Consider the following 23222-nt stretch of genomic DNA (forward strand, 5'->3'; position numbering starts at 1 on the left):
ATAATACATGTCAACAGCTTAGCAGACGTCTCTCTGAGTCTCTGTTTCCACATCTGTAAAACGAGGACCAGAGAACCTACCTCATGTAGTTGTTGCTAGGTGCCATCAAGTCATTTTCAACTCACAGCAACCATGTGAACTGCCCCCATAGGGTTTTCTTGGTTATAATCTCTATGAAAGTAGATAGCCAGGTCTTTCTCCCACGGAACCACTGGGTAGATTCAAACCACCAACCCTTCAGTTAGCAGCCTAGCACTTAATCATTTGCACCCCCAGGGCTTCTGGTCTAAAAATTCAATTATTATTTACATCACAGGTTTAAATGACATAATGTATGTCAAGAGCTTGGCAGGCACCCTGAGTTTCTGTCTCCACATGTGTAAAAGGAAGACCAGAGAATCCACCTCATGACAATGATGCAAAGATTAAATGACAAAATGTCTTTTAATTACATGCCCAGCCCAATGCCAGACACATACCAGGTGACCAGGGTTCAGTCACCAGTGGTTTACTAACGGTCTTCAGGAGAGTGCTGACACCAAGAAGGGAAATAGGACAAGTACTTATTTGTTTGTTTACAAGGTATGATTTAGGAGATAATATTGGAGCCATTATTCCCTGTCCTCGAACGTGACCCAGCTGGAAATAGACTCATAAGGACTCACAAGGACACATCAATTGGGCTCTGAAGTAGAAAGACAATAGCTAAGAGGATCTTAGAAAACATCTTTTAGAGAATCTTTCACACATAAACCATAAAACAGCGGTAAAGACCCACAGGCTTTCCACTCTTACCTTTTTCTATTAGCATTTAGTGAGTAGTAAAATTTGTTGGATAAATGAAGACCCTCCTCACTGTGTTACTGAAACCTGCACCAATGATTATTAAGAAAGACAACTCAAAATGCAGGATCAGTTTCTAGCCAACCTGTGAAAAGGTAACATTTCAATGGTTTCGCCCATTTGTAATGTTAACGTATACTGATGACTTGGACTGGGGCAGACATGGCTGTGGCAGCATGCTTGTCTGCTTTCCCATTCTTGCCTATTCTGTGACATTCTTTGGACTCAGGCAGACATGGCTCTAGCAACAGGTTTGTTTGTTTCCCACTTTTGCCTCTTTGAACATACGCCGGATAAAATTTTCTTTGTGCTTTACTAAACTTTTTTTTTTTTACAAACTAAACTTTACCTAGAACAGGTAGAAACCAGAGATTCAAACTAAGAGACAATGATTTCCAAGGACTCACTGCTCTGTGACATGGGGAGAGACAGCCGGCTACACTGTAAGGTGTGAGGAAAACCCCACGGCCAACACCTAAAACTACCTGCCAACTGCCTCCCCAGAATGCCTGAAAATTCTACTCGGTCAGGGCATCAAGCCCTGTTGGATATACCAATGGCTCTGGGAAAAGTGAGCAACAGTATTGCTTTAACAGGCATTACTACTTTGAGTGAACCACCTGAGAGCACTTCTCCCAGTAGCGTTAGCTGGTAAGGAAGATACAGATCCTGAGCCAGGAATTCACTGTACGGTGGAATAGGGAGAATACCCAGGGGTCCTAAGAGGAAGCAAGAAGGCTTAAAGGTGCAAGGAGGCTGAAGAAAGGTACAAAGTAGGCAAGAATTACACTAATCATGGAAAGACCATGGGATTTAGAGAGGAAAACTCTAGCTTCCCCACTGACTGCATACCTTGGTCAAGTTACTTCATCTATCTAACTCAGTTTCCTCATCTGTAAAATGAAGTTAATAAATACTATTTACTTTCCAGATGCTGTGAGGATATCACAAGATGCTACTCATAACGAATTCAGCATGGAACCCAGCACATTCTGCCAAGAGTCAACCTTGTCTTAAATTCGATTCCAAGCTGAAATCTCACTAGGAAGAATGCTCCACTAAACTGCTGCTGGGATCCGCTAGGGAAGTAGAGGCCCAACATATTCAGAAGCAATCTCAGACTTAAGAATGGGCAGATTCTAAAAATCTCTGGAACTGAATAGGCACCATCCCACAAAAATAACAGTGGTTGGGGTTCCCAGGTTAGTCTAGGAAAACCCCCTTACAAGCCCATAATGTGACAAAGTCACATGGCAAAGCAATGGGGCTCTCTGGCCAAGGGCCAGCTCAAAGCCAAGATCTGAAACATAAACGTGGCCTTTAGAAAACAATGTTCCAACTCTCAGGAAAGTCAACTTAAAGTTGCTTTTGGTACCTTCTCCTCTTCTCCTTCCTTCAAGTTACTGCTCCCAAGGTTCCTACCCTGGTTCTCTATCCACCCCACCGGACTTCTAAAGGAACCCCCAACCCAAAACACCTTCCCTATTTCTCAGTCAAGTGTTAAGTGGCAAACAATCCAATTAACTAATTCACAAGCATGCGTGAATGGTGCGGCAGTACTGTTGGGTCTAGAAAGAGATTTATTAATCCAAAGGAGTTTCTTAGATGAAATGTCCAGATGGAGATAATAAATGGAAATGAAAATGTGCAAGCGGTGCAATGGATTGACTGTTTCCCTCCAAAATGTCTGTCAACTTTGCTATGGCCATGATTGTTCACCATTCTGTGATACGATTTTCCTACGTGTTGTAAATCCTGCCTCTATGATGTTCCTGAGGTGTGATTAGTGGCACTTATGTTAATGAAGCAGGACTCAATCTGCAAGATTAGATTTTGTCTAAAGCCAATCTCTTTTGAGGTATAAATGAGAGAGGTGAGAAGAGACACAGGGGGACCTCATACCACCAAGAAATAAGAGCAAGGAGAACAGCACGTTCTTTGGACCCAGGGTCCCTGCACTGAGAAGCTCCTCGACTGAAGAGCACTGATAACAACGACCTTTCCCCAGAGCTGACAGAGAGAGAATGCCTTCCCCTGGAGCTAACCCACTCCACCCTGAATTCAGAGTTCTAGCCTCCCAGACTGTGAGAAAAAAACTTCTCTTTGTTAAGGCCATCCACTTGCAGTATTTCTGTTATAGCAGCACTAGATAACTAAGACAGGCAGCAACTGCGAGACGGAAAGACATCTGTGGCCAGGTGCCCCTGGATAGGGGCTGGACTCCAAGTCTGGTCTTCTGCACATTCTCCCTTTTCAGAGTTTTTCAGGTGTGACAATGGTATTGTGGTTTAGTTCCCCACCCCCCAAATCCTTATCTTTTAGATATATACTAAAATAGTTATGGATGAAATGAAACAATATCTGGGATTGCTTCAAAAAAATAAGTGTGAGGCGGTGGGGCAGACAGATGAAAACAAGGTTGGCCAAAAGCAGGTAACTGTTGAAGCTGAGTGATAATACGTGGAGATGCACGCTAGTCTCTGTACTTTTGCACGTGTAAAAATTTAAGAACAAACAAGAAACATGCCCATAGTAAAAAGCCACTTGGATAACTGAGTTACTAAGAAAAAAAAAAAAGGACTACAAAAGGTTTTATGTGTGTTTGGTGGGGGCGATCTAATAATGCAAAGTATTACAAAATTAGCCAATAATAATAACGTCATTATTATTATTAAAGGTCTTTAAGTTACAAAACCAAACCAAACTTGTTGCCATCAAGTCAATTCCGACTCATAGTGACCCTACAGGACAGAGTAGAGCTGCCCCATAGGGTTTCCAAGGAGGAGATGGTGGATTTGAACAGCCAACCTTTTGGTTAACAGCTGTAGCTCTTAACCACATGGCACCAGTGCTCCATTTAAGGGCTGCCATGTTTTTTATGTAGGGCTGTCTCTTTCAGAAGGTGAGCTGTGGGAGGGAAGAGTGGGGACCATGAGACTGGGAGACAAAATTGATTTTGAGCCTTTCAGCATGCTACTTTTCAGTCCTGTGACTGTTGACAAATCTTTTTAACTTTTTGAGCCTCTTTCCTCATCTGTCAAATGAGGAAATGGTGGCTTTCTTGCCCAAAAGGGTGTTGTGTGGATGAGACAATACATATGAAGGCACTCTGTAAAAGGTTATACCAGAGTATAAAAATGGTGGAAGGTGAGCCTGGGGCACAACTACTCACAGAGTCATATGATTCACTGCTTGCCATCCACAAAGAAAAATGAGAGAGGTCATCCCTTTCTGAAAATACCAATTCTCTCTGATACCTCAAGACCTGGCTACCCCGATGATTGGTGTAAACTATTTAAATTTAAATGTCTCCCATTCAAAGGAAACCAATCAGGAGGGAAACCTGCTCTCCTTTTCCACTGGCAGCCGTGTGTCCTGTTTGTATGTGTACGTGTGCGCGTGTGTGTATTTCCACTAAGAAGGTAAACACTAACCAAGCTCCCATTTACTTGCACTTTGTAGCTAAATCACTAACAAAGCAAGGCAGGGTGGCAGAGGGGAAGGGCATGGGCTGTGGAGCCTGACAGACCTAGGCTTGCTCCCTGTCTCCCTCATGGGCTAGCTGGGTGACATGAGGGTCAGCAACAGCACACTAAAAGCACTCAGTACAGAGCTGGCATGCAAAAAAGTTGGAACTATCACTGTCAGTGATTACCATTCACCCAGTGAAAGACTGAGTTGCAGGCACCAAAAGGACAGACCAAGGATCTGGCTTAGCATCCAGGTCTGTCATGAATCTACGGCACAACCTTCAGGAAATACAATAACTGTCCATTTTTCCAACTGCTCTGTGCGATCGGTAGGCATGGAACTAAAGTCCAGAGAGGTAGACTTAACGTTATTTGGAAAAGACTTACCAGGTCCTGCCCTGAAGAATTGTAAATCAAATGTAATGTCACTATTATCTTCATAATTTTAGTCAAATATCTGAGTACCACTCAGGTAAAAGAAAAGTGGGGGGAGGGGGAGGGGTGCGGGGGGTCCTCTGGCCCTCAGGATATTTACAGTCTGTTAAAAGTGAAGACATACACGAGCATGAGGGAGAGCATAAGGTAGTTCATTAGCCTATCGATGCCAAAATAATCCTGAAATCGGAGGAAAAAATGACGCCTCCATGGCCATACCCTGCCAGGAAGTTCTTTCTCAACTTTAACCTAAGTATCTCATGTGTCAGTAGAACCTACTTCCTCACTCTCCCATCTCATCAGCCTTTCACCCACAATATAAAGCATGTTTTCCTGAAGACAAGTCTCAGGTGGAAAGTGCGTGGATGGGGCTGAATCCTCTCAGCCTTGATCATCACCTGTGAAAAGGGGGAACAGCGCCTACCCCACAGAGCTGTTGGGAAGATTAAATTAAGTGAGATGATGTGTGTAGAGCACCCAGCACAGTGCCCAGCATAGAGGGGGTGCTTAATCGTAGTGCTGATTCTGAATCTGTTCAAACTCTCAGACACAAAATGCTGAGGAAGTCTTGGGACAGTGACAGCGTTGTCTGACTTGGCACCATTTCATTTACTGGGAGGCAGTCCCTTCACCTGCATCGCTATGAAAAATATTACTATTATTAAAGCAGCAGCAGCTGCTGGGCCAGCGGCAAACACTTATTTTGATTTGCACTTTGTGGGAAGAAGGAGTATCTGATTTTATGTAAACGCCATTAATGCGAATAAACATTACAGAGAAAATGAAGTGGGTTTCATAAAAAAAAAGATTAATGAAACATACAACTCTCCACATTTCAAAACAATGAAGACTCTCAAATTTTATTTTGCCTGTAATTGGACAGTGAAGAAGCTGTCTGATGGGAGGAACCGTGTGAGCCCTCATCAGAACTTTAAGCAACCTGTTATTTAACCCTGGAGGAAAGTTAATCAAACCAGAAATGTTCCCAAACAGGGCCTAGCTGCGCTGTCTACTTCTCAATCCATCCTGGGTAAATCTATGGAAAGATCACTCAAAAAGCACCCTGTCATCAGTTGAGATGTACATGGTACTGGGGTATTTCTTCTCTGTCCACAACCTGAGTGGGATGTTGGTCTGTCTTGACCACATCAGGGAAGCTAAAACTAGGCGGCATGGTGCTCTCACCACAGCTCTGTGAAGCGTCCCAACTGAATACGAAGCGGAGAGGCCAAAGAGAGGTGAGATTTCCAGAGAGAAAGGCAGAGAAACAACCATCTACCAACTGCTACCGAATGCCAGGCATTTACCTGCTTTATCTTACCTACTGGCTGTCCCAATAACCCTGTGAGGTATGACCATCTCCATTTGGCTTTCAAGTTGATGAAAACCGAAGATGATGAAGCCAAAAGACCCAGGACCTAGTCCCAGCTTTGCTATGACCTGGGTACACACAGAGGGAGCTTCCTTATCCTCCTACCCTTGAGAACAACCATCATCCCCAGTCTCTGTTGAAGAGCAGGACTCAGCCATCATCCTGGCCAAAGTTTATTGGACCAGAGGTGATCTCCAACCTGATCCTCCCTCCCAGGTGTTTGAATCAGGCACAGAGATTCCAGTTGGTATGGGGCACCGGAGCTGACGGGTCATGGAGGGCTGGGCTGCCATTCTCTGTCACTCGTCCCCAAAAGCAGAAAAGGCCAGGCCCCGATAACCACGAAAACTAAAGGCACACACACACACACACACACACACAAAACGCCAAATGGTCTCAAGAGTCACAGAGAATACCCCCATTTCCTATCACTCTTGTCTCTCATGTTCTACCATATTTACCACTATAGGTCCTTCCAATAAGTATCCACTTTGCTTCATCCCTTTTTTTTTTTAGAGGGAGTTTGTTACAACAAAAAGCCTAGCACACTTGGTGTGATGGTTAAGGTTGTGTGTCAACTTTGCTGGGCCATGATTCTCAGTGGTTTCACAGTTATGATGTAGTTTGGCAGCTTTTTAATGATGTATTCACCTCCATGAGATCTGCTGTGAGCAGCCAATCAGTTGAAACAGTTTCCTCAGGGGTGTGGCCTGCATCCAATATAGTTAGACTTTTTGGCAAGGCTCGCTGGCTTTCGCTCTCTGCATTCTGCGGCTGACTCCTGTTCATCTGACCTCCGGATCTTGGGACTTGAGCCTGCAGCTTACCTGCCGTGTTACCTGCCAATCTTGAGGCTCATGGGCCTCCACAGCCTGTGAGCTAAAGGCCTCCTATCTGACCTTCTGATCTTGGATTTGCTAGCACTTGCAGCTACATGAGTCAGGAGAAGTCTCCAGCCTGACCCACAAACTGGGGATTTTCCAGTCTCTACAACTGCGTGAGCCATTTCCTTTATACAAATCTCCCTCTATATGTATTTAAATGCTACACTGATTTTGCTTCTCTAGAGAACCCAGGCTAAGAGACTTGTGTTTTCTGGTCACCAGCTTCCTCATCCTCAGAAAGGAGGAGTTAGACTAGATGGTCTCCAAGGCCTTTTTTAGCTCTGTGGAGTTTATTATGTAGTAATACAGTCATCACACTTAATATTGTCCACTGTGTGCCAGGCACTACGCTAGGCACTGGAACGTGGCCATCCCTGCCCTAACCCCTGGGCACAATGCTACACAAATGGACAGAATCCAGACTTTATTAATAATGGAAAGAGCCTGGAAGAGTTTATACTTTCTTTCATCCAAAGCACATCTGGAAATGGATGGCCCCAAAGGATTTTGCAACTCCACTTTCTGTAATAGTTGGTACCAAAATGCAGTCGTTTGGGGGGCTTTACCCCTTGGCGCATGAGGTTCTGACTTTGTTTTCCTAGCTTCTGGGCAGCTAAATTGTGTGCTGTCTTATCAAAGGAACATATATTCCAGTTCTTTTTGGGAAATTATACCATAGCCTCAGTCAGCACTGAAACCCAGTTCTTCTGTAACTGACCACAAAACAGCGCCACACCAGGCTGCTCAGATGGTGCTCTGGGCCAGAAAGAGCCAACCGTGAACGCCAGGATCCTGTTAAGACCTGGCGGAGCCAAGTGCCTCCTGACTGGATCTAGCCCTGCCCAACAAATAATTAAAACTCATTTTACTGACAATGAAAAGAAACTATAAGGCACGCAGAAATGCACATTCAGGGAGAGATTGTTTTTGCTTTAAGGATCCTGCCTCCAAACCAAAACAGAATTCCTTGTGGTCTCAGTGCTCCAAGCTGTAATCAGTAAAACATACACCATAGCTGCCAGGCTCGGTTCCAGGCAGGGCTGAGGCCTAAGTGCTGTCCCAGTACCTCCCCACAAATGACCCAAATCAAATACCTATATTTATTATGACACAGAGAAAGCAGCTCATTACCCCACTGTTGTTGGTTGCCGTCAAATCAATTCCCGTGTATACAGGGCAGAACTGTTCTACAGGCCTGTCTTCCGAGGCACGTCTGGGTGGGTTTAGACCGTCAATCTCTCAGCCAGTAGTCAAGCACCATCCAGTCACCTCCATTACCCCCGAGTGACCCATTTCCTTTATATAAATCTATATATATGTACATTTATACACTGTGCTGGTTTTGCTTCTCTAGAGAACCCAGCCTAAAACACTTGAGTGCAACAGCACTGACCTCGCAGCTGCACCAAAGAGGGCACAATCATTCCTTTGATGCATCCATGGACGGGACACAAGGGAGGGTATGTGTATGTAGAAACAAGCAGAAAGGATCGGCAGTGACACCGGAAGCATGGACAGAGGGATTTCACCAGTAGGGCCCATCTGCTTGGTGTGGATCAGAGGGGGTAGCACTGTTCCCTTGTTTCAGAGAGTGGTACCCACCAAGTGGAACCTACCAAACTCAGTGTGAGTAGTCAGCAGCTCTAAAGACTGTTTACATCAAATTGGCTTTGACCATTACCCCCAATGGTCAGAGTGTTTAATGGTGCCCTCCCTCTATCTTCTAGTCCCACCTGCCCTACACCACCCAGGTCCTTGAAGTATACGTGGCCAGCTTTGTCATGTGACCTCATCACCCACCCTTCTCAAATGAGTTGACCAAGTCTCATCCTCTCAGTCACATATTCATGGGCCTAGTCCAATAATAATAAACAGCAACAATAATAAGAGCAACTATTTATACATCACTTACTATGCCAGGCACTGTTCTCAGCACTTTACGTGTACTGACTCAATCATCACAACTCTAAGAGGTAGGTACAATGCCCATGAGGAAACCAAGACACAGGAAGGTTCAGTAACTAGAAAACGACTGGGCTGCCATTAAACTAGGAGAGGGAACATCGCCTCCTCAACTCAAATATTGCCCTGGTCCACAGGAGAGAGGACTTCTGCCCCTGCTCCCCTCCTCCTTCTCTGCCCCACAGGAGGAAGAGTGAGAATCTGACCTTTGTAGCGCTACATTTTACCTGCAGATGATGTCACCTGACGACTGCCTCATATGCTTTATCTCCCTTAATACCCCAAACAACCCCATTTACTGATTAAGTGAGGAAGCCAAGGCTTAGAAGTGAACTCCAGCCCCATCATTTACTCATGTTTAAAGAATACACGCAGGAACACCCAAGGTCAAGATCTAGTTCTACTCCCCAAAATGACTAGGTTACGTAAATGGAAACCACCTCTCTGAGGCTCCCTTGACTCACAGACACAAAGGCAAAGGCCTGGGTAATGTTTGAACTCCCAACACCACAAAGGGCTTCTAATGAAAGCCTCTCAGCCCCACATAAGGGAGGCATGTCTGTAAGACCAGGACTGACACCAGCAGACTGGGCTAGTAAGATCAGGTTCCCAAATTCATGTTTACTCTCTCCTCCTCCTGCCTGGAAGCACATTCCAGGAGGGGCACTGGAAAAGACTCCTCCACGGTATTCAACCAGCCTTGATAGCCCTGTCAGAGAGTAGAGCAAAGAGCCCTGGGTTGGAAGTAAAGAGACCTGAATTCAAATCCCTCCATACTTTCCTACCCCTCTTTAGGCCTCGGTCTCCATGTCCGAAAGCAAAAGGACTGAACTAGGTGGTACCCCAACTCTCATGAACTTACTCCCACAGGAATACAAAGCTTGAAGGCTCTTCTACCAAACAAATTCCAGGCTTCCCCAGTTTTATAGGCATCTAAAACTGGCAAGCCAAGCATCTGATAAGCAGATCATCACTGCTACACCATTAAGCTGATGTATTTCAGCCAAGATCAAAGACGTTTGGCATGAGTTATTGTGGACCATGTTATCAGACTTGTCTACTAATTTTTCTGAAGTACTGCAAATGACTATTAGACCCCCATCACGACTTTCATAGGCCCCTTGTTGCTGAGGTCCCTTCAACTCTGGCATTCAGTGATTCCCCAAGTAACCAGAGTTCTAGCAAAGAGAGGGCTGTGGACAGCCGGGAGGCCAGAAGGCAGAGAGCCAGAGTGCCCTGCAGCAACTGCACGGAAAAGTCGTGGTTCTTCAGCCAGGGCTGTGGGCAGCTCACACGTGGAGACAGGTTGGTCAACAGTCCCAGACTAAGTATGCCAGACGGAACTGCAAAGCCAAAGGGCCATTCTCATTTCTGCTGAGCCCTGGGAGGACTGCTGGGCAGCAATGTCTTTGACCACAAAAGGCAGAGACTTTAAAGAGAGGTCCAAAAAGAGGTCTCAGAAGAACAGGCGGAACTGTCTGACCCTTTTTCTTCTCTCTCCCAAACTCTGTCTCTCTGGCAGTAGAAATCAAGCAAGGATAAGAAAAATAACTAGCAGAGATCTTTTTCCATGGGCCCTGCAAGACAAAACAACTAGCTGGATCCTGCATTCACTGCCCAACTCAACAGTAGGTGATCTTGGACAGGTCATTGAGCCTCACTGAGCCTTGTTCGTTCATATGTAAAAGGCAATGATAATAAGAATGCCACCTGGCAGGGATTTTATTAGATGATAGATGTGGAAATGTTTTTTAAACCCTAAAAATGTTTATAAAGGGCAAAGAGCATTAGCATGTATTACCTGGCTAACAGGTTTGAACTTTGCTTTTGAAACAGCGTGCGTGCTGGCACATAGTTTCCTACTTCCTTTGCTAATGCAGCCAAATGTATTCTTCATTCACTGACCTCTGCTGGTTATGTCCAGAAAACACTTGCCCTAAGTACCTCCAGAGCCCTGGTGGTGCAATGGTTAAAAGATACGGCTGCTAACCAAACAGTCGGCAGTTCAACTCCACCAGCCACTCCTTGGAAAGCCTATGGAGCAGTTCTACTCTGTGCTATAGGGCCTCTATAAGTCAGAATCATCTCCACCCTTGGTCAAAGGCTTGGCCTGCAGAGCCCAGAATACTGTGTGGAACAGAGGCATCACTGGGAAGGCTTGTCTGCCTTTCCTCGTTCTATTGACAAGAGGTCAGGGACACACTCAAACTCATTTTCTTTATCTTAAGCAATGAACAGTATCAACCTTGGTTTTGGCTAAATCCTTCTAGTGTCTGCTTTTTCTCTGAGACTATCACTCGGGGATAACGAGTCGGAATGGGTTTTGGTTTAAGTTTACCAGGTACTTTATAAAGCAGCACTTCCAATTAAGTTTTCCAGCTTTCAAACTGTAAGCGAGGTACTGCACTTGCATTCTAGAACACTGGGAGCTGGTGAGCAAGATCAGACTTCCGGGGCATTTACCAAAGACTGATGACTTTTAGTCATTGGTATAAACAAAGATCCCCAAAGGAACACGAGCAAAAACGAAAACTTACACGGAGAGCAGACATACACAGAGACGAACTTTAGCTGGCACGCACGGGAACTCCACAGAAACGACAGTGATTCCCTAGTCCAGTATCTACTGGTTGTATGACCTTGGGCAAAACACTTCACTGCTATAAGATGGAGTCAACAAGAAAACCAAACCCACTGCCCTGAGGTCTGACTCACAGCAATCCCATACGACAGAACAGAACTGCCCCCTAGGATTTCCAGGGCTGTAATCTTTATGGACGCTGATTACCACATCTTTCTCCTAATGGGCTTGAACTGCTGACCTTTTGGTTAGCAGCCAAAGAGCTGTTCTTTTCTCTGACGATAACAGCAGGCATTACAGATGATAACAGAGCATTAAACAACAGTAGGTAAACGGTTTGCACACAGTCGTTGGTACTAGCTGCTGTGGAGTCGATTCCGACGCACGGCAACCCCATGTGTGCGGAGTAGAATTGCTCCACAGGGTTTTTAAGACAGTAACCTTTTGGAAGCAGATCTTCTGAGGCGCCTCTGTGTGGGTTCATAACACCAACCTTTCGGCTGGTAGTTGAGCACCTACCTGTTTATGCCACCCAGGGACTCCTCCGACATAATAAACCAAAACCAAACCCAGTGCCGTCAAGTTGATTCCGACTCATAGCGACGTAATAGGAACACTAATAACTGATGACTATTATTATTGTTATTATGAAAAAGGTCTTGATAACAAACATTTATGGCTTCGTTCATTTATTCATTCAAACACCTATATGTCTTCAGAAAGGACTGGCCACATCATCAACATAAGACAAGCACCTAAGGTGAGACCCACACTTGACTGCCAGCTCCCTTAAGAAAACTTTTAGACTATGTTCTTCTTGAGGGCAGAGTTGTTCACCTTTGTATCCCCAGGGCCTGGCACTCTGCTGGACACATGACAAGCATGCTGTTGTTTTTTTTTTTTCCAAATTGATTGGATGGTAATTTAGAGATTCAGCTTATATTGCTAAGGTGAACGTCCTGTATCATCTCCCCACCTTATGAACTGCCCCTCTACTTTGATATGAGTTTCGGCCCTATTTCTATTTCTCAAAGACCATTAGCTTCTCCGTAACAGGATCCAGATGATAACCCCAGGACTGCAACATGACTCAGCAAAGTGATCTGTACATGTTGTAGTGTGCCATCAAGCTGATTCTGACTCATAGTGACCCTACAGGAAGGAAGAACTGACCTATAGGGTTTCCAAGGAGTGGCTGGTGGACTTGAACTGCCGACCCTTCGGTTAGCAGCCTGAGCCCTTAACCACTTCGCCACCAGGGCTCTGATCTGTACATAAAAACAAAACAAAAAAACCCATTGCTGTCAAGTCAATTCCAGCTCATAGCGACCATACAGGACAGAGGAGAACTGCCCCCTAGAGTTTCCAATGAGCACCTGATAGATTTGAACTGCTGATCTTCTGGTTAGCAGCCATAGCTCTTAACCATTATGCCACCAGGGTTTCCAATCTGTACATAAAAATGTGCTGAGTGAATGCTGTTCCTATATTATGTCCAAATAAATTACCACATTCTAACTGAAAAAACATACCCAAATCTTTGAAAACATAGGGAGTGGGGGGTATATTAGCTCTGGCGGCATAGTGGTTAAGAACTCGGCTGCTAATCAAAAGGTCAGCAGTTTGAATCCACCAACCGCTCCTTGGAAAGCCTATGGGGGCAGCTCTACTCTGTCCTATAGGGTCACTATGAGTGGGAGTCGGCTCAACAGCAACAGGTTTTGGTTTATTAAGAACTCCCCAGAACATGGGCACGAAGAAAAACCAAGTCTCTAAGGAACTTAGACACTTTCATTTCTGAGACTAAAATTAGCAGGTACAATGAAAGTGGAGTTGCCTATGTCCTCTACAAAGCCACCGGAACATGTCTTTATAGATATTTAGAAAGTCTATTCCATGTCTTGGCTATTCAAGAGTTTCCTAACTTCATTTTGGAGTCCCTGAGTGGTACAAATGGTTAATGCGTGCAGCTGGATCAAAAGTTTAGATGTCTGAGTCTACCCAGAAGTGCCTCGTAAGAAAGGCCGGGCGATCTACTTCCAAAAAATCAGCCACTGAAAATCCTATGGAGCATTGTTCCACTGACACACATGGGGTCACCATGAAACAGAACAGACTAGACAGAAACCAGTAACTCCATTTTACTTACTACCCATTCAACCTTGAAGTTCAATCACTTTTATCACTTTTAGCTTTGATTTTCTTTGTAAAACAGAGATAATAACTGTCCCTCTTTCACAGAGCTGGTGTGAGGGTTAAATGTAATCACACACACCATGTTCCTAAAACAAGCCTAGTACCAGAAACAGAGCTCAATAAATAGGCAGATTTGCCTACTCCACACCATCACCTAAGATCAAGTGCTGGTTTGACATTAAACAACCAAGTCAGCCTTCATTTACCATGCTGGACTCTCCCTCTTTCACGAAGCCCTAAGTATTCCCCACTCTGAGCCTTTAAACGGAGAGTCCCTCCTGCTACCTCTCCCATGGTGATCCTGGAATGCCTGCCTGCTCCCTTCCCAGGAAAGCCCTGTCTTCTCCCTGTCACTTACTCATGACTTCCAAACTGTCATGAGTAAAATGGCACATGTTAGGGTGCCCTGGTTGCTGAATAAGCAAAACACTGGCTTTGTGCTTGGAAAACACTCACACACCAGGATGAAGCCTTGGCAGAAGACCAACTGATCCATTTCAGCCTCCCCAAGGCAGTTACTCTCCATGTGCCAAGCAAACCATGACTCCCACAACCATGTGGGACCCTTCGCCCCCACGAGTGAAGCCCATAGATAAACGCTTTGTCTCTTTTTACCACATATTTCAGACCCATATCCTGGAGGGCTGATCACAGAGAGATTTAAACAAAAGCACCAACATCTGTGCAGCACTCTTTGCCAACTGAACATAGCAAAAGAGAGTGTGGGTTAACTCCAAGCTCAGAGATCTAACACAGTTTTTAGTTGAGAATTATGCATGTTAATTAGCAATTCAAAGAACAGAATGGTCATATATAAGCAGGGAGGGGCTTAATTATAGAACCAGGAAGAGATTTAAAAAAGAGAATTCCAAGCTACCCAAATTAATTCCCATTCCTGAGTTCCCACATCACCAAAAAGTACCCAAAAGTTTTATTCCTAAGAATAACCACAAAATAACACAGCAGTGTTCATGAAATTTCCAAGCATCTCATTTGCGAAGCACATGCCAACAAGATTTTGTGGTTTACTCAAAACTTTTCTTATATTTTGGGGACAATAACCTTAAATTCCGTATTTTCCAGGAATTGAATTCAGATCTACTTAAGGTATATGATATTTATAATAATGGACTCCTGGGTTTTGGTTCCTCTATATGTACACTTGGAGGAAGGAGGAAAATAAAAATCTAATTGTAGCAGTTAATTAGGAGCTCTGGCAGCACCGTGGTTAAAGCACTTGGCTGGTAACCAAAAGGTTGGCAGTTCGAACCCACCAGCCACTGCGCAGGAAAAACACACGGCAGCCTGCTTCCTACAGCCTCGGAAACCCTATGGGGCAGTTCTATTCTGTACTATGGGCTCGTTATGAGTTAGAATGGACTCAATGACAGTGGATAGTAGTTAAAATTCATCAAAAAGGAACTAAAAGATAACACTTCACATTTGTGCAAAAGGCAACCACTCAGAGAGTCCAAGCTCATGAAATATGACTCAAAAGCTGAAAGACGCAGGTGGGGGACACTGACTTCCTGACAGGTACTGTACTCAAAATTTTTAAAAATTACACACCACGGCATCCTGAATGAAATACTATTATTATATTCTTGAGAACGCTGACTGTCATCAAAGTACTCTAACGTGACATTTTTGAACTTCTAGCCGGTTCAATTCCTTCTAAAGTTCGTAGGTGACCGCACTTTCATGGTAGAATCTATACTCTGCCTCGCAAAACAGGTTAACTGTTACATTTACTTTCAAGTTGTTACCCTAAACTAAGACCAACAGCAGCTGTAAGTAATTTAACATTAACCCAGCCCTGTGGTGTGCTGCAAAATTTGCACACATACCCCTACCAACTACTTGCCTTATCATACCCTGCACAAACAGAATACAGTAACGCTATCCGAATGTGCAGAAAAGGAAAGTTAAAATAACTGACAGCTCTATTAGCAGGCACAGAAGAACTTATCTAGAAAGAAAACAACCACTCAGTCTAGTTAATATCACATTCTTTAAACGCACATACAATTAATAAAGAAGAAGGATGCAAAATGCTCCTATATCGGCATGTTCCAATTTACCATAATTAAGTGGAGGACAGGCCCATCATGGGGTTGAATGCCTGGCAACTCAAATTTAATTTCAGACACTAAAGGTCAGGCTAGTGCAACAGATTGGCACTTCATAAAAGTCAAAAAAAAAAAAAAAAGAAAGAACCATTTACCTCTGGCTTTGAAACAAACCTAGTTAGGAGGTATTTTTCCATCCATTTCAAAATTCAGTTCAATTACCCAACTCTGACTCCACCGAAAACTCCAGAAGCACCCCCAACTGAGAATGATGGCACCTGGCACTAACAGAAGACTTCCCCCTCCTAAAAATTATGACTCCCATGTTTGTAACCTGCATGTAACCTGGCCTGGAGAGCAGCCAAAGCTGTATCAAAAGCAGTCTGCCCACAGAAGCCCAAGCTTCCAATACCAAAGGATGGGCCATCCTGAGCTTAACTGAGAAAGCACTCTCCAGACCTCAGATACACCAACCACATGACAGTCTACCCAGAGGAAACGGTCTCCTTCCTAACCTCCACCTACTGCTAGCTTTTTCAGTTCAAATACGTTTGGCTTGTTTGGAAGGGAGTGGTGCTTCAGGGCACTTAGAGGTGGAGCCAAGCTCCAGGGCAAATGTCCTACTTTTATTGACGCTCCAGCTCTGTAGCCTACTAGTTCCTCTTCACACACCTAGCCCTATCACTAATTCACTTAAAATGTCAGACAAAATAGGCTTGCTTTTGGCCCAGTCCCTGGAGCCCCCCAACGCCATCCAAGATGGTTAGTTAAAAGACGCTGTTCTTTCTGCAACCTAGGGCCTCCCTTCTCCGGTCTGGTCAGCTCTTTCAGGCAGCATCAGCTGAGGTCTCCTTGGCAGGTCTTGCTGGCGCAGCAACCCTGAGCCCGCGTGGAGACCTATGTGCACAGACCTCTCTTTCCACCCAGGTTTTAGCCACTGGAGCCTAAGATGGGATGAATCCCGGGGTGGAAGCAGTCCCAACCGAGTTCCCTCTGATTCCTTTGGGATTTTTCCACCGGCCCTTGCCTCCGCAGCTAAGCCTCCCCGGTCCAGCCGGGCCGAGGAGAGATGCATTCACTGCCCATCTCCCAGTTCCCTGCTGGTGACCTTGGCCACGCTGCTACGCCTCTCTGCCCTCGGTGACCGGACACCACCCACTTCGCGGGTTACGAGAGGGTCACAGTGGTGTGGAAAGCGCCCAGCCAACTACCGGCACCCAGGAAGCGTACAAGATGGGGAGAGGACTTCCCTCCTCCACCGTCCACGGTGTCCAGAGCTCGCCCCGTCCTCTCTCTACCTCCAGTCGCTGAGATCGAGGTCCGGCCTTTAAATCCGCAGGAGCCCGGTTAGGACGGGCAACCCGGGAAGGGGCTCGCACGTCTCAAGCCCCCATTCTCCCCGTCACGGGGGACTCCCGCAGGGGGTGTGGCCCCCCAGCCCCAGCAGCCCCTTCCTCCCCAGCTCAGGAAGCCAGACAGTCCCACTGCGAGGCGGCGGCTGCACGCCGGGGCGGCGGGGTACCCCGAGGGCCGGCCACCCCGCGGGCGGGCCGGGGGCGCGGCCCGACCTACCTCCTCCAGCAGCGTAACGGTGTTCCTGCAGTTGTGCAGCCGCGTGGTGAAGCTGGACGTGGTGGGCGAGTTGTAGTCCTCGGTGGTCTCGGCGATGAACTCGGACACGGAGATCTGGTCCGGCATCCTGCCGGGGGGGGGTGAGACACAAGCGGAGGCGGGGGTGAGGCGGCGCAGGCTCCCGGGGCCGCGGCCGCCCGGCGGCTCATGAACGCCCGCGCAGCCCGCCTCCCGAGCCCGCCGCCGGCCTGGCGCGGCTCCTTCCCCGGCGGCGACAGAGCCTTCAAACTCCGAGCGCGGCGCGAGGCGGGGGGCTCTCGGGGACCCGCCTCCCAGGGCTCATGCCGGCGGCGCGGCGACTGCGGCGACTGCGGCTACTCAGCGGCGGGGGAGGGGACGCGGCGGCAGCGGGGTCCGCGCTGGGACCGCGCGGGCACAGGGGCGTCCGGGCGGAGGGCTCGGGGCGGCCCACACTGACTCCTGAGACGCTCTGACAGGCGGCGGCGAGGGCCAGACTGACCGAGCGCTCCTCACTCGGCGGGCGGGCGGGCGGGCGGAGCTCCCGCTGCAGTCACGAGGACAAACAAGGAAGTGCTCTGCGCACGCGCGCCCCCTCCACCGCCCGCGCACCGCCCCCATCGCGGCCCGGCCACGCCCCCCGCCGCCCGCGCACCGCCCCCGCCGCCCGCGCACCGCCCCATCGGGACCCGGCCACGCCCCGCCGCCCGCGCACGGCCCCCGGCCACGGCCACGCCCTCCGCCGCCCGCGCACCGCCCCGGCCACAGCCACGCCCCCGCCGCCCGCGCACCGCCCCCGGCCCCGGCCCCGGCCCCGCCGAGGGCCGGTTCTCGGGCCACGTTGTGACGCAGGCGTGCGGGTCTGGAGCAGCGCGAGTGGCTTGCGGGGCTGCGGAAGCCGCATCCTCGTGGCCGCCCCCGGAGCGGTTACTTCAGCGAGCTCCTTACGCGAGCGTTTTGTAAGAAGGGTGACCAAAAAAAGTTGTACGTGTTCTTTTTCAGTCCCGTGTGGGTGCAGGAAACGAGGCCGGAGAGCCGCCTCCTGCTTGCTGCGCGGGCGCCGGCCGAGCGGAGACAGCGCGGGGCGAGGAGCCGGCGGGCCGCCCGGGCTTGCAGCTGCCGGCTCGTCGGGCTCCAGCTCTCTCGGCTGCTCGCCTCACCCCTCCCTCCCCTCCCTCCCTCGCTCCGCTGGAAGCGCGCCGCGGCGGGGAAGCTAGTTCTGAGCAGTTTCTAAACTGCTAAGTGAAGACAAACGAAAGGTTTTCGGGGTTTTTTTTTTTTTTTTTTTTGCAATTTTATAATCTTTCATTGGCAATTTAAAAAAAAAAACCAGAGGAAAGACGAGGGCTAGGGAGTGTAAATGTCATATCTCGAGGTGCAAAGGAGTCCAACGCCAAGCAGATGCCAGACAAACTTCATTGGAAAAAGGACCAACATATCGCTCATCCCTCGGCCCGGCTGATGGTTATTTTTTTAAGTAGCTCAATCTACTTCTAAGAATCCATTCAATTTCTCACCGTTGATTGCTAATGAAATTGGTTTTAAAAAGAGCCCCTCTGTCCGTGGGAATTGCTGCAGGACTGGCTCTTGTATTTGGAGCCAGTGGGAGCTGTCCCTAGTCGCTCATCTCCCAAATGCGTCTCTTCAGGGCCCAAGGCTGGCTCTGCGGCCTCCCCCGGGACTGAGCTCCTGCCATCTTGTGTGGTTAAGTGTTCGCTGGTCCTTAGCCCCAAGTACAGTGGTGTGCCCCAAGGCAGGGATCTTGTCTTGCACTGGGCTTGGCACAGAGAAGTAGCCCAACGGGTGTTAAATGGAAATGTATTCACTAATCACCTACTATGCACCCTGGGGATACAGTAATGACTATGTCTTGGTTCTTAAGGAGCTTACCCTCTGCCTGGGAAACAGCAAATATAAAATATAAAGCAGAGTAAGGGGAGCTAACGGGGCCGTGGTGGTTCAGTAGATAGAATTTTCACCTTTAATGCAGGAAACCCTGGTTCAATTCCCAGCTAATGCATCTCGTGTGCAGCCACCCCCCCCCACCCCCCACCCCCGTTAGTGGATGCTCGCGTGTTGCCATGCTGAACAGGTTTCCGCGGAGCTTCCAGACTAAGATGGACTAGGAAGAAAGGCCTACTGATAAAAAAAAAAAACTGATACACTTCCAAAAATCAGCCAGTGAAAACCCTGTGGAGCACAATGGTCTGGTCCAAGCCACAGCCAATCATGGCACAGGACTGGACAGCTAGTGTTTTGTTCACAGCTAACAAGGGGCAATAAAGTGAGGAGTTGGAGTTACAAAGGATGTTCAGAGAAGGCCTCTCTGAGAAGGTGACATCTTGAGCAGAAAAGAGAGTAAGAGGAGTGAGCACATAGATGCCCTGTTAGCTAGGGAGTCTTGGCCCTCAGTTGCCTCACATAATGTGAAAGACAACAACCAATCCCATGAGGCTGTTAGGCAAGTTAAATGATGATGGAGAAGAACCCACTTTGTGCACAGGAAAGTCATTATGAAACACGAGATGTTCTGTCTCCCTGAGTGGCTGCACTGAACCTGTGCTGTGTCTCCAAAGACGTTCCCATCAGTGTCCTCCAAGGGACCATGGGTGGGCAAGGGCTTCAGCTAACTACACAAAGAATTCTGTAACGGAATGGACACGACTGAATACTCTTCCCTGGCAAAGTGAAGTATTGAGAAATCAGCTTTGAGAGGCATTCTTAAAAAAATAAGTTACTTGCTAGTGAGCGGGGATCGACAGACCACGGGCTTTTGGCTTATGAGCCCCCAGGAGAAAATCCTCTCTTTTTCCGTGTACTAACTGGGCCACCCTGTATCTGGAAAGCTCTGTGCCTTTGAGCAAATATGGCACCTACTAGCTTAGGTTTGGAGTCCCTGGATGGTGCCAATGGTTACTGAGCTGGCTGTTAACTGAATGGGTGTTCAAGTCCACCCAGAGGCACCTCAGAAGAAAGGCCTGGCAATCTACTTCCAAAAAAGCAGCCACTGAAAAGCCTATGGAACACAGTTCTCCTCTGACACACATGGGATCACCATGAGTTGGAATTGACTCAATGGCAACTGGTAGCTTGAGCTAATCGCTTAAGTTCTCTGAGCCTCAGTAACCCCAGGCTACCCCAGCCCTTAAACTTCCTCCACTCCAAGCAGGTCTTCCTCTACGCTTGGAATAAATTTAGACTTTGATTTTGTGCTTATTCTGTTCTTTCCTCTATTCCAAGGCATTATCTAACACTGTCACCTCTGCTGAGCTGGTAGCTCCTTCCCTCCTCTGTAACGCCTAGCATATAGTAAACCCTCAATAAATGTGTGTTGATATTAAAAGCTTAGAGTCAGTGAATAATTGCCTCAATTCCAAGAGGTCAGGGTCCCAGAGCTCTCTCTCCTAATTGATGCTGTCATCTTGGGCACTGGTGTTATCACTTGTAAAATGAAGGGCTTGGCGTGTCCAGATGACCACACAGATTCCTCCACCCCCAAGCAGGAGCCCAGTCTGTGTGTATGCTCAGCTCTGCAGATGCAAGGAATAAAGCTTATTACAATGGACTAGGCAAACGGAAAGGAGCCCTGGTTGGTGCAGTGGTCACCAGCCACTCCACGGGAGAAAGATGTAGCAGTCTGCTTCCGTAAAGATTTACAGCCTTGGAAACCCTACGGGGCCGTTCTACTCTGTCCCATAGGGTCACTATGAGTCAGAATCGACTTGACCGAAACTGATTAGGCAAATGGGCAATGGTAAACAGCCAGGGACTTTTTTCTTGACTGAATCCACAAAAGCCCAAACCGCTGCCATCACTCGCTGTTTCCGTTTCATTTGAAGATTATGTTATGTATCTGCTCCTCCCTCGTCTCCTTTGGCCAAGAAAGGGATCTGCGAACAATAAGATATTGTGCCCTGGTAAGCGTCTACCTCCTCAGACTTGGTCTGCAACTAGAAATTTTAAAGGTTCACCATTTTTAAAGGAACCCACCATTTCTGGGGTTCATACATAATCCTCTTTAAATTTGAAACTATGCCCCAGTGCAAACCATCTGCACCTCTCATTTTCTCAAATACCCTGAAAACTATTCCTAGATATTAGAAAATGAATAGAGTCTGACATGGGCCAAACTGAAATGCTGGATGATTTCTTCCTGAAATATCAACCTTTCTGGAGCTGGGAAAAACACACACACACATACATATACTTATGCACACTGGGCTTTATATAAAACAAGCATCATCTTTGTTATTATAATACCTGCTGAAAACTGTTCAGCACACACTGCTCCCTGTGCCTGCTCCTTGCTGAGGGTATTGCTGACTGGGCCCAGGGTAGAATGGGAAGATAACATGCTTTGTATTATGTGGACCTGGATTTGAATCTCTACTCTGCCACTCATCAGTATTGTTTTCTCATCTGCAAAATATATTAGGGTAATAATAAAACGATGTTACAGGCTGTTATGTGAAATGAAATGAGAAGATGTGGACCTAAAAGTTGACACACAGGGAATACTCAGCCAATGTTCGTACCCTTTCAACTCTCTTTACGTGAGGTGTGACTGTAAGTACATCTCCTTCCACTCCACGACTCAGATATCTCTAAATTAGTCACCTGGTGGAGGAAAGAAGACGGGGAGGCTGCACAGTAATTCCCAAAGTCTGGGAACTCAGATTTGGGGATAGGCTTCAGAAAACCAAAAACCCAGTGCCACGGAGTTGATTCCAACTCACAGCGACCCTGTAGGACAGGGCAGACCTGCCCCATGGCATTTCCAAGGCTGTAAATCTTTATGGAAGCAGACTTTCTCCCCTGGAGCAGCTAGCACGTTCAAACCGCCAACCTTTTGGCTAGCAGCTGAGTGTTTTAACCACTGTGCCACCAGGGCTCCTTCATAGTCTTCAGAGACCTCGCTTATTCTGGTAAGTATCCTTTGTGAGGTCAGATCCCTTAGTGACAGTGGAATTTCGGAAGTAAACAAACAGTATCTAGAGTCCAATAGGGTGAATATCAATCGAGATTAGAAGTGAGTTGAGACCATAAAATAATGAGCCCGGTTTTCAAGAAAGGCAGTTCCTATTACAAAAGAGGAGATTCTAGCAGGGCAACTTCTAGAGGACAGACAGGGCACTGATTTTGCAGAAATATGAGTTATGGGCTGACTCTCACATCAAAAATACTTGGGTTCACATCTCTAACATGTAGCAGCTATGTAGCCTTGTTAAAATAATTGATTTCTCTGAGCCACACTCTCCATGTATGCAAAATGGGGGCAATGATAGCACCTACGCCCTAGTGCTCTGAAGATTTAGTGCCATTAGGCACATAAAGTGCTTAGCTGTGTCTGGGACACCATTAAATGGATAACACTTTTAGGTATTATTTTGGAAATTTTGAAAAACTTCATCTAAACCAAAAAAACCAAACCCATTGCTGTCAAGTCGATTCTGACTCATAGCAACCCTATAGGACAGAGTAGAACTGCCCCACAGTTTCTAAGGAGTGCCTGGTAGATTCCAGCTGTCAATTTTTTGGTTAGCAGCCATAGCACTTAAGCACGACACCACCAGGGTTTCCAAACCTAGTATCTCTAAACCTCATCTAGAGATATAAATTCTGATATTCATGAAAATAAATAAATACCAAGACCTATGTACCAGATCCCTTGCTAACTAAGTAGTATAGGATTGTGAACACACATACCATCATTTAAACCTCATAACAACTCTATGAGGTAAGTGGAGCCCTGGTGGCACAGTTTGGTTAAAGAGCCTAGCTGTTGACCAAAAGGCTGGCAGTTTGAATCTACCAGCCACT

At 47.0% G+C, this 23222-nt stretch overlaps 1 protein-coding gene across 7 annotated transcripts in view; it reads right to left on the reverse strand.

Moving 5' to 3' along the window:
- Window positions 1-23222, reverse strand: part of ASAP1 (ArfGAP with SH3 domain, ankyrin repeat and PH domain 1) — a 360432-nt gene that overhangs the window by 257781 nt on the left and 79429 nt on the right. For 3 of the 7 annotated variants that reach the window (XM_064268087.1, XM_064268086.1, XM_064268091.1), the window contains exon 3: window positions 17385-17511. In XM_064268087.1, the coding sequence (XP_064124157.1) occupies window positions 17385-17511 (127 nt within the window). Of the gene's footprint in view, window positions 16042-17384; window positions 17512-23222 lie in introns of those variants that run through there. The other 4 variants (XM_064268088.1, XM_064268089.1, XM_064268090.1 and 1 more) reach the window with 4 other exon arrangements.

The sequence above is a fragment of the Loxodonta africana genome, chromosome 14 (assembly GCF_030014295.1).
Source record: "Loxodonta africana isolate mLoxAfr1 chromosome 14, mLoxAfr1.hap2, whole genome shotgun sequence".
Classification (NCBI taxonomy): domain Eukaryota; kingdom Metazoa; phylum Chordata; class Mammalia; order Proboscidea; family Elephantidae; genus Loxodonta; species Loxodonta africana.